The sequence below is a fragment of the Aquarana catesbeiana genome, linkage group LG02 (assembly GCF_042186555.1).
Source record: "Aquarana catesbeiana isolate 2022-GZ linkage group LG02, ASM4218655v1, whole genome shotgun sequence".
In the NCBI taxonomy this organism is placed as follows: domain Eukaryota; kingdom Metazoa; phylum Chordata; class Amphibia; order Anura; family Ranidae; genus Aquarana; species Aquarana catesbeiana.
In genome coordinates, this window is record NC_133325.1 from 762,740,298 (window position 1) to 762,754,097 (window position 13,800).

Genomic DNA, 13,800 nt, shown 5'->3' on the forward strand with positions numbered 1-13,800 from the left:
TGAGGCACCATTCCTTCTACTGACACCAACAATGAGGCACCATTCCTTCTACTGACACCAACAATGAGGCACCATTCCTTCTACTGACACCAACAATGAGGCACCATTCCTTCTACTGACACCAACAATGGGGCACTATTCCTTCTACTGACACCAACAATGGGGCACTATTCCTTCTACTGACACCAACAATGAGGAACCATTCCTTCTACTGACACCAACAATGAGGCACCATTCCTTCTACTGACACCAACAATGAGGCACCATTCCTTCTACTGACACCAACAATGGGGCACTATTCCTTCTACTGACACCAACAATGGGGCACTATTCCTTCTACTGACACCAACAATGAGGAACCATTCCTTCTACTGACACCAACAATGAGGCACCATTCCTTCTACTGACACCAACAATGAGGCACCATTCCTTCTACTGACACCAACAATGGGGCACTATTCCTTCTACTGACACCAACGATGGGGCACCATTCCTTCTACTGACACCAACAATGAGGCACCATTCCTTCTACTGACACCAACAATGAGGCACCATTCCTTCTACTGACACCAACAATGAGGCACTATTCCTTCTACTGACACCAATGATGGGGCACCATTCCTTCTACTGACACCAACAATGGGGCACTATTCCTTCTACTGACACCAACAATGAGGCACCATTCCTTCTACTGACACCAACAATGAGGCACCATTCCTTCTACTGACACCAACAATGAGGCACCATTCCTTCTACTGACACCAACAATGGGGCACTATTCCTTCTACTGACACCAATGATGGGGCACCATTCCTTCTACTGACACCAACAATGAGGCACCATTCCTTCTACTGACACCAACAATGAGGCACCATTCCTTCTACTGACACCAATGATGGGGCACCATTCCTTCTACTGACACCAACAATGGGGCACTATTCCTTCTACTGACACCAACAATGAGGCACCATTCCTTCTACTGACACCAACGATGGGGCACTATTCCTTCTACTGACACCAACAATGAGGCACCATTCCTTCTACTGACACCAACAATGAGGCACCATTCCTTCTACTGACACCAACAATGAGGCACCATTCCTTCTACTGACACCAACAATGAGGCACCATTCCTTCTACTGACACCAACAATGAGGCACCATTCCTTCTACTGACACCAATGATGGGGCACCATTCCTTCTACTGACACCAACAATGGGGCACTATTCCTTCTACTGACACCAACAATGAGGCACCATTCCTTCTACTGACACCAACAATGAGGCACCATTCCTTCTACTGACACCAACAATGAGGCACCATTCCTTCTACTGACACCAACAATGAGGCACCATTCCTTCTACTGACACCAACAATGAGGCACCATTCCTTCTACTGACACCAACAATGAGGCACCATTCCTTCTACTGACACCAACAATGGGGCACTATTCCTTCTACTGACACCAACAATGAGGCACCATTCCTTCTACTGACACCAACAATGAGGCACCATTCCTTCTACTGACACCAACAATGAGGCACCATTCCTTCTACTGACACCAACAATGAGGCACCATTCCTTCTACTGACACCAACAATGAGGCACCATTCCTTCTACTGACACCAATGATGGGGCACCATTCCTTCTACTGACACCAACAATGGGGCACTATTCCTTCTACTGACACCAACAATGAGGCACCATTCCTTCTACTGACACCAACAATGAGGCACCATTCCTTCTACTGACACCAACAATGAGGCACCATTCCTTCTACTGACACCAACAATGAGGCACCATTCCTTCTACTGACACCAACAATGAGGCACCATTCCTTCTACTGACACCAACAATGAGGCACCATTCCTTCTACTGACACCAATGATGGGGCACCATTCCTTCTACTGACACCAACAATGGGGCACTATTCCTTCTACTGACACCAACAATGAGGCACCATTCCTTCTACTGACACCAACAATGAGGCACCATTCCTTCTACTGACACCAACAATGAGGCACCATTCCTTCTACTGACACCAACAATGAGGCACCATTCCTTCTACTGACACCAACAATGAGGCACCATTCCTTCTACTGACACCAACAATGAGGCACCATTCCTTCTACTGACACCAACAATGAAGCACCATTCCTTCTACTGACACCAACAATGAGGCACCATTCCTTCTACTGACACCAACAATGAGGCACCACTCCTTCTACTGACACCAACAATGAGGCACCATTCCTTCTACTGACACCAACAATGAAGCACCATTCCGTCTACTGACACCAACAGCAGGGCATAATTCCTCCCACAGATATAATGTAAATGATGGAACACTATTCCTCCCACTGACATCAATAATATATATGCATCGTTTTCTAGCTGGGCTTTGCTCACCTCGAGTGGTTACAGCATGTGATGTCATCAGAGAGTGTGACTATAGCACTAGTCTCCGTCCTGCTTCATGGAAATTCCTGTGCCTTTCATAGTCTTTAACACTGGCCTCTAAAATGCAGCTTGCTGACACTATTCCTCTTGCTGACACCAACAACAAGGCACCATTCCTTCTACTGACCAACAGCAGGGCATAATTCCTCCCACTGATATAATGTAAATGATGAAACACTATTCCTCCCATTGACACCAATAATGGGAACTTTTCCTTCCACTGATGCCAACAATGGGGTACTATTCCTTCCATTGATACTAATAATGGACACTATTACTTCCATTGATACCAATTATGGGGCACTTTTCCTTCCATTGACACCAATGATGGGGCACTATGCCTTCCACTGACACCAATGATGGGGCACTATTCCTTCCACTGATGCCAATAATGGGGCATTATTTCTCCCACTGACATCAACAATGGAGAACTATTTATTTTCACTGATACCAAAGATGGGGTACTATTCCTTCCGCTGATACCAACAATGGGACACTGTTCCTTCCACTGACACCGATGATGGGAACTGTTCCTTCCACAGATGCCAATAACGGGACACTATTCCTTCCATTGAAACCAATGATGGTACACTCTTCTCTCCACTGACACCATCAATGGGGCACTATTCCTTCCATTGATACGAATAATGGACACCAATACTTCCATTGATACCAATGATGGGGCACTATTTCTTCCAGTGAAACCAACGATGGGGCACTGTTCCTTCCACTGATGTCAAGAATCGGGCATTATTTCTCCCACTGACACCAACAATGGGGAACTATTCCTTCCACTGATACCAAAGATGAGGCACTGTTCCTCCCATTGACACCAATGATGGGAACTGTTCCTTCCACCAATACCAATAATGGGGCACTATTCATTTAATTGAAACCAATGATGGGGCACTATTTTTTCCACTGACACCAACAATGGGGCACTATTCCTTCTGCTGATACCAATGATGGGGCACTATTCCTTGCGCTGATACCAATGATGGGGCACTATTCCTTCCGCTGACATCAATGATGGGGCAATAATACACTGGAACAATTAGAATTTGGGAGGAAATCAGAGTACCTGAATGAAGATTATGCCAACATGATGTGTTTGTACAAACTGCAGATGTGGCTGGTGGAAAAATAGAGACACAACTGATGAGAATGACATCATAGCAAAAAAAGGTGCACAGCATTGCCTCTGACTTGGGGGTGTTCCTTCAAGTGAGAAGCATGAATAAAGATCACCCATGATGGATTGTGCTATGCCATGATAAACTGCACTCATTCATTCGTTCATTGGTCTTTGGAGTTTGGTATGGCCATTTTTAATTGTATGCTCATTGTCTTGTTTCAAATGCAGCTTTATGAATTGTCATGCCTTAGATCCAGTCTGTCCAGACAGGATGGTTGTTTGTTGATTTGGCACCATCCACAGGCAGCTTAACCCTTCAATATACAAAAGTTGGATCCAACACAATTTTATCTTCAAGACGTTGTAAAGCCTTAAGGCCTTTCACCTTATTGCATTCTATGCATTAAGGTGAAAAACCTTCTGTGCCGCAGCTCAACCCCCTTTTTACCTGAGCCCAATCCGATCCAGCGATGATCACGAGCACATTGGACAGATTGATAGGACAGCCTCATTGGACAAATTTATAGCAGCAGGAGTCATTGGCTCCTGCTGCTGTCAATCAGAAGCTGTGACACAAGAGGGGGGAGAGGAGGAGTCCCACTGTCTGTGTCAATGGACGCAGCAGCTGGACTCAGGTACGAGCCCACACGGTTGCCCCCATGGAAAGCAGCTTTCTGTGGGGGCACCCAATGAAGAGGAGGGGCCTGGAGCACCGGTGGGGGGACCCCAGAAGAAGAGGATCAGGGCTGCTCTATGCAATGTTTTTTTTTTGCAAAGGTAGTTAGGGAAGGGAGTTTAAAAAGACACATGGTCACTCATTAAAATTAGAAGAAAAGAGGTTTAACCTTAAACTTCATAGAGGGTTCTTTACTGTAAGAGCGGCAAGGATGTGGAATTCCCTTCCACAGGCGGTGGTCTCAGCGGGGAGCATCGATAGTTTCAAGAAACTATTAGATAAGCACCTGAACGACTGTAACATACAGGGATATACAATGTAATACTGACACATAATCACACACATAGGTTGGACTTGATGGACTTGTGTCTTTTTTCGACCTCACCTACTATGTAACTATGTAAGTATAGGCATGTTTGTTTTTTTTTGTTTTTTTTAAAACAAACGTTTACAATCACTTTCAGCTAATTGCAGTAGAAGTACTAACACTGACTGAAGGAACATGGAAGAAACAGGGAGGGTGTAGCTATGACTGAACTAACTAGAACTAAACTGGAGAGGAGAACAGAGGGAAATACCAAATCACATAAATAAACAAGTGGTAATGGCCCCAAACTGCCACTAGTTGTTGGCATACTTCAGAACAATAATAATCTGATGCAATTCAATACAACAACAGAAAAAAATACAACCTGACTATTCTGAAGTCTAAAGTCTTAACTGATCACAATGATAAGGTTTAGTGCTGCTTCCTCGAACTTGGCTGCCCAATTATGGAATTATGATGAATTCAGCCCTGGGTGTGATAGGGGTTTTGGGTTATCTGTAACGTTTTTTCCTTTCTTCTGTCTTCAGCTCCTGATGGTCCACCTCAGGAAGTCCAACTTGATCCCGTCTCCTCACAGAGTATCAGGGTTACATGGAAGGTATGTGAAGACACAATCATTATTTGATCTGAAATATTTCGTTATTATTTAAAAGAATTACAAAAGGACATATATAGAAACAAATTCTTTGTATAAACGTACAGTATATGGGTAACCATACTTACAATCACATATATCCTGAAGTTTGACAATTTCTTCCGAAGGGCAATGTGATCGGTCTCCTTGAAAGAACAACCATAGCCATAACCTACCGATAATCACTTGGGTGCACTCCCCCGCTGCTCTGTTGGAGCTTTTGGATAATATCCGGTATTTCTGGCTATGGGGGAACATTTTTCCTCCTTCCAAGATGCAATGTTCAGACCTGAGCGCTCAATGGTTGGGCCTGAACCATGTCAGATGAGGGAGAAAAGGAGGTCATTGATCCTGTCTGCTCTCCCACGTTATCCAGCACTAGATATGCGCCATCCGTTTAGTTACGAATCTAAATTCAGACAAAATTTTTGCTATTCGAAGATTCAGATGTATCCAAATTTCCCAATCACAACAGTAAGGAATTTCAACAAATCCAAAATAAATTATAACAAAATACATTATCCAAATGTAAAAATGAATTCAAATTTGAAATGGAAATATATTGCAATAAAAACGGTAAAGTAAAAAAAGTGATATAAGATCATTCCTACTTAGGCTGCTGGGTAGAAATGAAAAGCATAGAAAAATAGAGTAGAAAATAGAACAGAGTAGAAAAATAGAATAGAGTAGAACAGAATTGAATTAAAAAAAAGAACAGAAAATAAAGGAATAGAATAGAGCAGAAAAGAATATAATAAAAAAAATGTAAAATAAAAGAATAGACTGCAAAAGAATATAAAAGAATAAAATAAAACAAGAGAATGAAAAAAAGTAATAAACTAGAAAATAATATGCTAGAATATAAAAGATAGAATAAAAAAAAGAATAGAATAAAACAAATTATAACGAAATACATTATCCAAATGTAAAAATGAATTCAAATTTTAAAAATTAAAATGGAAATATCCTGCAACAAATACGGTAAGGTATAAAAGTGATATAAGATAATTCCTACTTAGGCTGCTGGGTAGAAATGAAAAGCATAGAAAAAAATAGAATTGAGAAGAAAATACTGTAAAACAGAATGGAATTAAAAAAAAGAATAGAACAGAAAATAAAGGACTAGAATAGAGCAGGAAAGAATATAATAACATAAAATAGAAAATAAAAGGATAGAATAGAAAATAATATAAAAGAATAGAATAAAACAGAATAGAATGGAAACAAGTAATGGACTAGAAAATAATAGAATAGAATATAAAAAATAGAATAGAATAAAACAAATTATAATGAAATCCATTATCCAAATGTAAAAATGAATTCAAATTCCAACTGGAAATATACTGCAATAAATACGGTAAGGTATAACAGTGATATAAGATAATTCCTACTTGGGCTGCTGGGTAGAAATGAAAAGCATAGAAAAAATAGAATAGAGTAGAAAATACTGTAAAACCGAATGGAAAAAAATAGAATAGACTAAAACAAATATAACCGTCTTCTGAAATTTGAATAAATTTGAACTTAATTTGAATTTCGATTTGAAAATAATAATTATACAAAATTAATTTGAATATATGAAATTAATTCCGAAAACAAATCTTTCTAACATAACGAACAAATCCAAAACAAAACAAATTTTTACGCCGTGCACATATAACAAAATACATTCAAAAGTGAATTCAAATTTGAAAATGAATACAAATTCGAAATGGAAATATATTGCAATAAATACAGTAAGGTATAAAAGTGAAATATGATGCTAATTCCTACTTAGGTTGCTGGGTAGAAACTAATAGAATAGAATAAAATAGGATAGAATAAAGTAGAACTGTAGAACAGAATGGAATAAAAAAAATGGAACAGAAAATAATAGAATAGAATAGAACAGGAAATAATAGAATAAAACAGAATAAAATAAAAAATAATAGAATAGAAAAGAATAGAATAGACAAAAATAACAAAAATAGAATAGAATAAAACAAATATAGCCGTCTTCTGAAATTCAAATTTTGAATAAATTTGAGCTTAATTCGAATTTCTTTTTGAAAATAACGAATATACAAAATTAATTTGAATATACGAAATTAATTCCAAAAACAAATCTTTCTAACATAACAAACAAATCCAAAACAAAACAAATTTTTACGCCGTGCACATATAACAAAATACATTCAAAAGTGAATTCAAATTTGAAAATGAATACAAATTCGAAATGGAAATATATTGCAATAAATACAGTAAGGTATAAAAGTGAAATATGATGCTAATTCCTACTTAGGCTGCTGGGTAGAAACTAATAGAATAGAATAAAATAGGATAGAATAAAGTAGAACTGTAGAACAGAATGGAATAAAAAAAAATGGAACAGAAAATAAAAGAATAGAATAGAACAGGAAATAATAGAATAAAACAGAATAAAATAAAAAATAATAGAATAGAAAAGAATAGAATAGACAAAAATAACAAAAATTGAATAGAATAAAACAAATATAGCTGTCTTCTGAAATTCAAATTTCGAATAAATTTGAGCTTAATTCGAATTTCTTTTTGAAAATAACGAATATACAAAATTAATTTGAATATACGAAATGAATACTGAAAACAAATCTTTCTAACATAATGAATATGGTGAAACAAAAATATTAACTTAATGAACAAATCCAAAACAAAGCAAAATTTTACATCGTGCACATCTCTCTCTCGCATAGAGCTGGGTTGAATTGGATTGCCAACTCCAATGGAGAACCAGTGAGGTTTGGGAAGGTGAGGGGGTGGTGAGTTTAAATGAGTGGGCTGTTCTTTCAAGAGAACCTGTCACTTTGCCTTTAAAAATGTGAAAAATGTGTATGACTTGATAATGATGACACCTAAACAATCCCAACATGACTTCCACTTTAGGAGACCCATTTTATCTATTAACGGTTTTATCCATTTTTTTTCTTGCACAGGCCCCCAAAAAGCACCTTCAGAATGGCATTATCCGTGGCTATCAGATTGGCTTTCGGGAGTACAGTACAGGGGGAAATTATCAGTTTAATATCATCACAGTGGACACCACCGGGGACAGTGAGGTGTACACTCTGGACAACCTAAAGAAGTTCACTCAGTATGGCGTGGTAGTGCAGGCTTGTAACCGGGCCGGGACAGGGCCATCGTCTCAGGAAATCATCACCACCACACTGGAGGACGGTACGTATGCATTTTACGAAGGACTCTAGTCAGTCCCTGAAGCAATCCCTCCAATGATAGAGAATCCTATTGGTCTTCATAGTAATCCTATAATAATTTCCATAGTTATTGGTGCTTGTATAAACCAGTTATTAGGCAGAGAGCACTGGGCCTCGTAGCAATTGCATAGTTTTATATGGTTATAGATAGTTAGATCTTTAACCGCTTCAATACCGGGCCAATTCTGACACTTTGCTCCTACATGTAAAAATCATAATTTTTTTGCTAGAAAATTACATAGAACCCCCAAACATTATATATGTTTTTTTAGCAAAGACCCTAGAGAATGCAATGGCGGTTGTTGCAACTTTTTATCTCACACAGTATTTGCGCAGGAATTTTTCTAACGCGTTTTTTTGGGGAAAAAAACTGTTTTGTGTTTAAAAAAAAAACAAAACAGTAAAGTTAGCCCAATGTTTTTGCATTTTGTGAAAGATGAAGTTACGCCGAGTAAATAGATACCTAACATGTCACGCTTCAAAATTGCACACGCACGTGGAATGGCGCCAATGTTCGGTATTTAAAAATCCCCATAGGCGACGCTTTAAAATTTTTTACTGGTTACATGTTTTGAGTTACAGAGGAGGTCTAGGGCCAAAATTATTGCTCTCGCTCCAACGTTCGCGGCGATACCTCACATGTATGGTTTGAACACCGTTTTCATATGTGGGCGGGACTTACGTATGCGTTCGCTTCTGCGTGCGAGCACACAGGGACAGCGGCGCTTTAAAAAATTTTTTTTTTTTTTTATTGTTAATTATATATTTTTTTTTTATTTTGACACTTTTTTGAAAAAAAAAAATTGGTCACTTTTATTCCTATTACAAGGAATGTAAACATCCCTTGTAATAGCAATATGACATGACAGGTCCTCTTAATAGTGAGATATGGGGGCAATAAGACCCCATATCTCACCACTAGGCTGGGAAGCCTGAAATAAAAAAAGCCGAAGCGGCGCCGTTTTTTTGAATGGAGAGGCCGGGCGTGACGTCATAACATCGCGCCCGGCCTCCGACGATCATAGAGACTCCGGGGACCATCTGGTCCGCCGGAAATCTCTATGATCTACATCCGGCGTCGGCGGATCTACTCTCCGCCTTACCGATCATAACGGTGAGTCGGAGCAGGCACCGGAGGGCGGCGGGAGGGGGGGGACGTCCCCTCTCGCCTCCCATAGGAACGATCAAGCGGTGGAACAGCCGCTATGATCATTCCTATAGTGTAGAGATTCGCCGGCTGAAACCGGCAATATCTGAATGATATCTGTAACTACAGGCATCATTCAGATATAAGCGCTCAAAGCCAAGGACGTCATATGACGTCCTTGGTATTGAAGTGGTTTAAGTAGTCCACATACAGAAGTAATTTTGTAAAAATTCAATAGCAATGTTATAAAAAGGGAAAGTTCACCTTTACCCCAAAAATTGCCTATGTAGATAAGAGGCGTCTGCAGGGCTTTTTTTCCTCAAACAATAGGTGGTGGAACTCAACCACGACCCCCCAAAACCCCTCCACCCACACACACCCTCCAAATCACATCAAATAGTGGGTGTGGTCAGTCAAATTTCACAAACAGTAGGAGGGTCTTAAAGGGGCAATAAATACCAGGATTGCATTACATACAGAGTGCAGAGTTCAGGGGGGTTACAAATTGAGTGCAGAGCTGTCTCTTGTAAACACAGAAAACCAGACTTGTGTGTTTACAAGTGATTGTGGTGAGCAGGCCCCACTCAAGGGTCTGAGCCAGAGGTGGTGGAACTGAGTTCCACCAAGTTCCCCCTGAAAAAAAAGCCCTGGGCGTCTGTATATAAAAACAAACTGTGGCTTTGACTAAAGTTTAATAATGCCCTTGCTATAGGTGTAGGCCATTTACATACCTCACGAAGCCTGACCTGAACACTCCCAGGACGTTGCTAAGGGAGGCCCAGCTATTTTTGTTCACCATCACCATCACATTAATGAGCTCTCACACTCTGAGCTCAGAGCTCCTGCATCAGGGGGAAGAAAGTGCATGTCAGGGGGTTTGAATCAGAGATGGAGCTCACTTCTCTGATAGTGAATAGTAACAACTGGACCTCACGCAGCCTCCTGGGAGTTTTCGGGTCAGGCTTCATGAAGTACGTAAATGTCCTATACATATAGCAGAGGCTATTATTTAATTGTGGTCAAAGTTGCACAGATGTCCCTTATCTGCATGGGTAGTTTTTTAAGTAAAGGTGAACTTTACCTTTAAAGAGGAAGTAAACCCTCAGCTAAAAAACGAAAAAAACAAAAACCCTGCAAGACAAAGGCATAATTAGCTAGTATGCATAGCATACTAGCTACTTACCTCAGATCAAAGCCCCTGCATCGGTCCACGTCTCCCCCTCCGACCGCCGACATATTGTCCCAGAGTGACTTCCGGGTATCGCGGCTCCGGCACTGTGATTAGCCGGAGCTGCGATGACGTCACTCCACGCATGCGCACGGGAACGGCACAGTACAACTGAAGCAACGGCATATAGCGGCATTGCTTCAGTTGTCTTAAGTGCGCATGTGCCGCATGACGTCGGCCCATGCACTGTTTAGGAGAGATCCTTGTTAGCTACAGGTAAGCCTTAATATTGGCTTACCTGTAACATAAAGTTGTAAACAAGACTTTACAACCACTTTAATGTTGCTTATGTAATTTATGAATCAGAAATGTCCTTGCAGAAGGAGAATTTCATCTATAGATTAGGAAAAGACCACACAGGTAACCAGTAGCTGTTATCCTCAGCAATGTTATAGGAGGAGTACAGCCAAAGCTCGTTTGGCTGGGCTTCTCCTGTGGATCACAGGAGTACAGTTCGTTCTGCACTCTGTGACCTGTTTTCAGCAGACAGCGGGCTGAAGTCCACTGTCTGCTGACGTCTCAGAGCCAGTCCAGGCTGGGGAAAGATTGCGACCATATGGTTGGGATCTGCCCACACGCCTTGACTGGCACCTGGCTCAGCCTCTTAGCTAGCCGCTGAGATCCTGAGCCAGCCGCTCCTGCCTCCTTCCACAGCTCAGCGCTCCAGTAAGCGCAGGGGGGGTCAGAGCAGAAAGCCGGTGACTGACAGTCACTGGCTCTCTGCTTAGGGAGCTGTGAGAACCGAGCGATCGGTGGTGTTTCTCATTCGGCAGGGGACAGATGCAGCATCGGTCTGATGTTGCATCCACCTAGGTAAGTATTGATTACAAAAAAGAAAAATGTCTCTTTTAAAATCCTAGAGTGTATGGGTTAGTTTATCACGAAAACCTTGTTTTTTTTTTTTTCTTTTAATGCGAAACCTTTTAAATTGTTCTCTGTGGAATAAAGCATGGCAATGGCAAGTGGATATGATGTCATTTGATGTTGACCTGTTTAGAAGAACTGAAGAAAAAGGGGTTCTCCACAATGTTCTTGTCCTTACTGACCAATCACATATCGTCCCTTATTCAAAAGGAAAACTAAACAAGTAATCCATTTGGTCACTAGGCCTTTGTCCTCTGAATATATTTATTTTCTCCATTTTTTTATTGGCGAAAAAAAAATGCAAAAATAAAAAAAATCAGCAAAGGGAAATTTTAAAAGAAAACAAAAGAAAACTCTGCTTTCTTTTTATCACAATCTTCAGCCCATTTTAAAGGATGGATTATGCCAAGATTTGGATGGTGAACTTTTTCGGCGAAGGCTTTTTCTTCAGAGGGGAAAAATCAAGTTTTTTTTTTTTTTCTTCTTTAACTAGACCATCAATGTTAGTAACATGTTCTCCCTCTAAGATCTCCTGTGATGTGAATCATCTAACAATAATTATTATGCATGTTCTCATCTTCCAGTACCCAGCCGCCCTCCAGAGAATGTCCAGGCTGTTGCAACCACACCAGAGACAATAACCATCTCTTGGTCTACTCCTCCCAAAGACGCCCTCAATGGCATCCTCCAGGGGTTCAGGGTTATCTTCTGGGCAAACCTTCTAGATGGAGGTAAGAAAATTCTAAATTTGTGTTGTGCTCCTTCTTCCTCTGCTCTCTTCTTCTCCCTTTCCCTTTGATCCCATCCCTTGTCCATTCTATATATTTGGCTTTTACCAAGCTATCTTAGAAAAAACATCTTGCATAAACCATATATGATCCTCTCATCGAGCCCCACGGATCTCCTACTCACCACAAACCCTTACATATAGCTGGATCTACTCCACACTTCATGAAACTTCTCCAAACGTGTACATCTCTTAAAGGTGACTAAGCAGGGCCTATTTTATCGCAGTCAAGTAGGGAAAAAGTTTTGAACCTCCCAAGCTGCTTAACCCAAAAGTTAAGGTCCATCTAACCTGCTACAGGAATTGAGACCAGATTCACTTCTTTTTCTTTAAGGTTTATGCATTGTCAATTGACTCTCTTTTATATGTTTGATTTGTTTTGCCTAATGTCATTGTACAATCACTGTTCAAACTACTTGAATACTACTTTATTTCATAAATAAAAACATTTCTGGAAAAAACTACCTGTATTAAAAAGGACCAGGGCTAGAGTTGGACATGTACTAGGAACGGACCTACATGTATTGCAACCGCCAGCCTGGTATTAGGTGGACCCAGTATCAAATGTGGACGAAAAAGCAGGTGCACACAGGTGAGTGTACACAGAAGTAGAATCTACTCAAAAAGTGCATGTGCTATGTGCATCCAAATAAGTAAGATAAAAGATTATTCCTTCAGTGGTATGACAAGAATACCTTTAAGGATGTATAATACTATGTGCATAAATTGCATAAAAAACACAAAAAAAGGAGGGTATAAATAATTATATATAAAACCTATATGTCTGACCTTTTAAAAGGTATATAATAATACAAGTGCATGTGCTTATAGCCCATATAAACATAAATGTCCACACGTGTTACATCCAGAGAGAAAAAAATAATAAATAAGCATAAGAAATAATAATAAAAAATATATGGTAATAATTAAATAAAGTTCAGGCTCCAAGTATATATGGTTGTGTATATGGGTGAAAACTAGATGCAATCCAGTTATATATTAATCAAATAATGTGATGGGGATGACAGAAATCCTCATAAGTGACTCCAGTGCTTGCAAAGGTATCCAGGTGACTTTAAGTGCTCCCCCTCAAGGGTCCCCACTCACCGCATCCCATCACCCCTACAGGGGTAATGCGTATGGTTGTTGTGTTCTGAGGCACCCGTCCACCAGGGTATGTGCTCTGTGGATCTCCAGCCGTGTTCCTTGGATTCTTGGTAACTGGGACGTGACCAATAGGTTGTACACCTTTTCTCCAGCGTGTCTCCTGTGGTTTCCTGGAGCTTCCCGACACTCACTGACAGCTTTGGT

At 40.3% G+C, this 13,800-nt stretch overlaps 1 protein-coding gene across 4 annotated transcripts in view; it reads left to right on the forward strand.

Annotated features, from left to right (window-relative positions):
• Window positions 1–13,800, forward strand: part of DSCAM (DS cell adhesion molecule) — a 726,986-nt gene that overhangs the window by 386,979 nt on the left and 326,207 nt on the right. For all 4 annotated transcript variants that reach the window (XM_073617225.1, XM_073617227.1, XM_073617226.1 and 1 more), the window contains exons 16-18: window positions 5,127–5,197; window positions 8,185–8,425; window positions 12,287–12,433. In XM_073617225.1, the coding sequence (XP_073473326.1) occupies window positions 5,127–5,197; window positions 8,185–8,425; window positions 12,287–12,433 (459 nt within the window). The remainder of the gene's footprint in view (window positions 1–5,126; window positions 5,198–8,184; window positions 8,426–12,286; window positions 12,434–13,800) is intronic.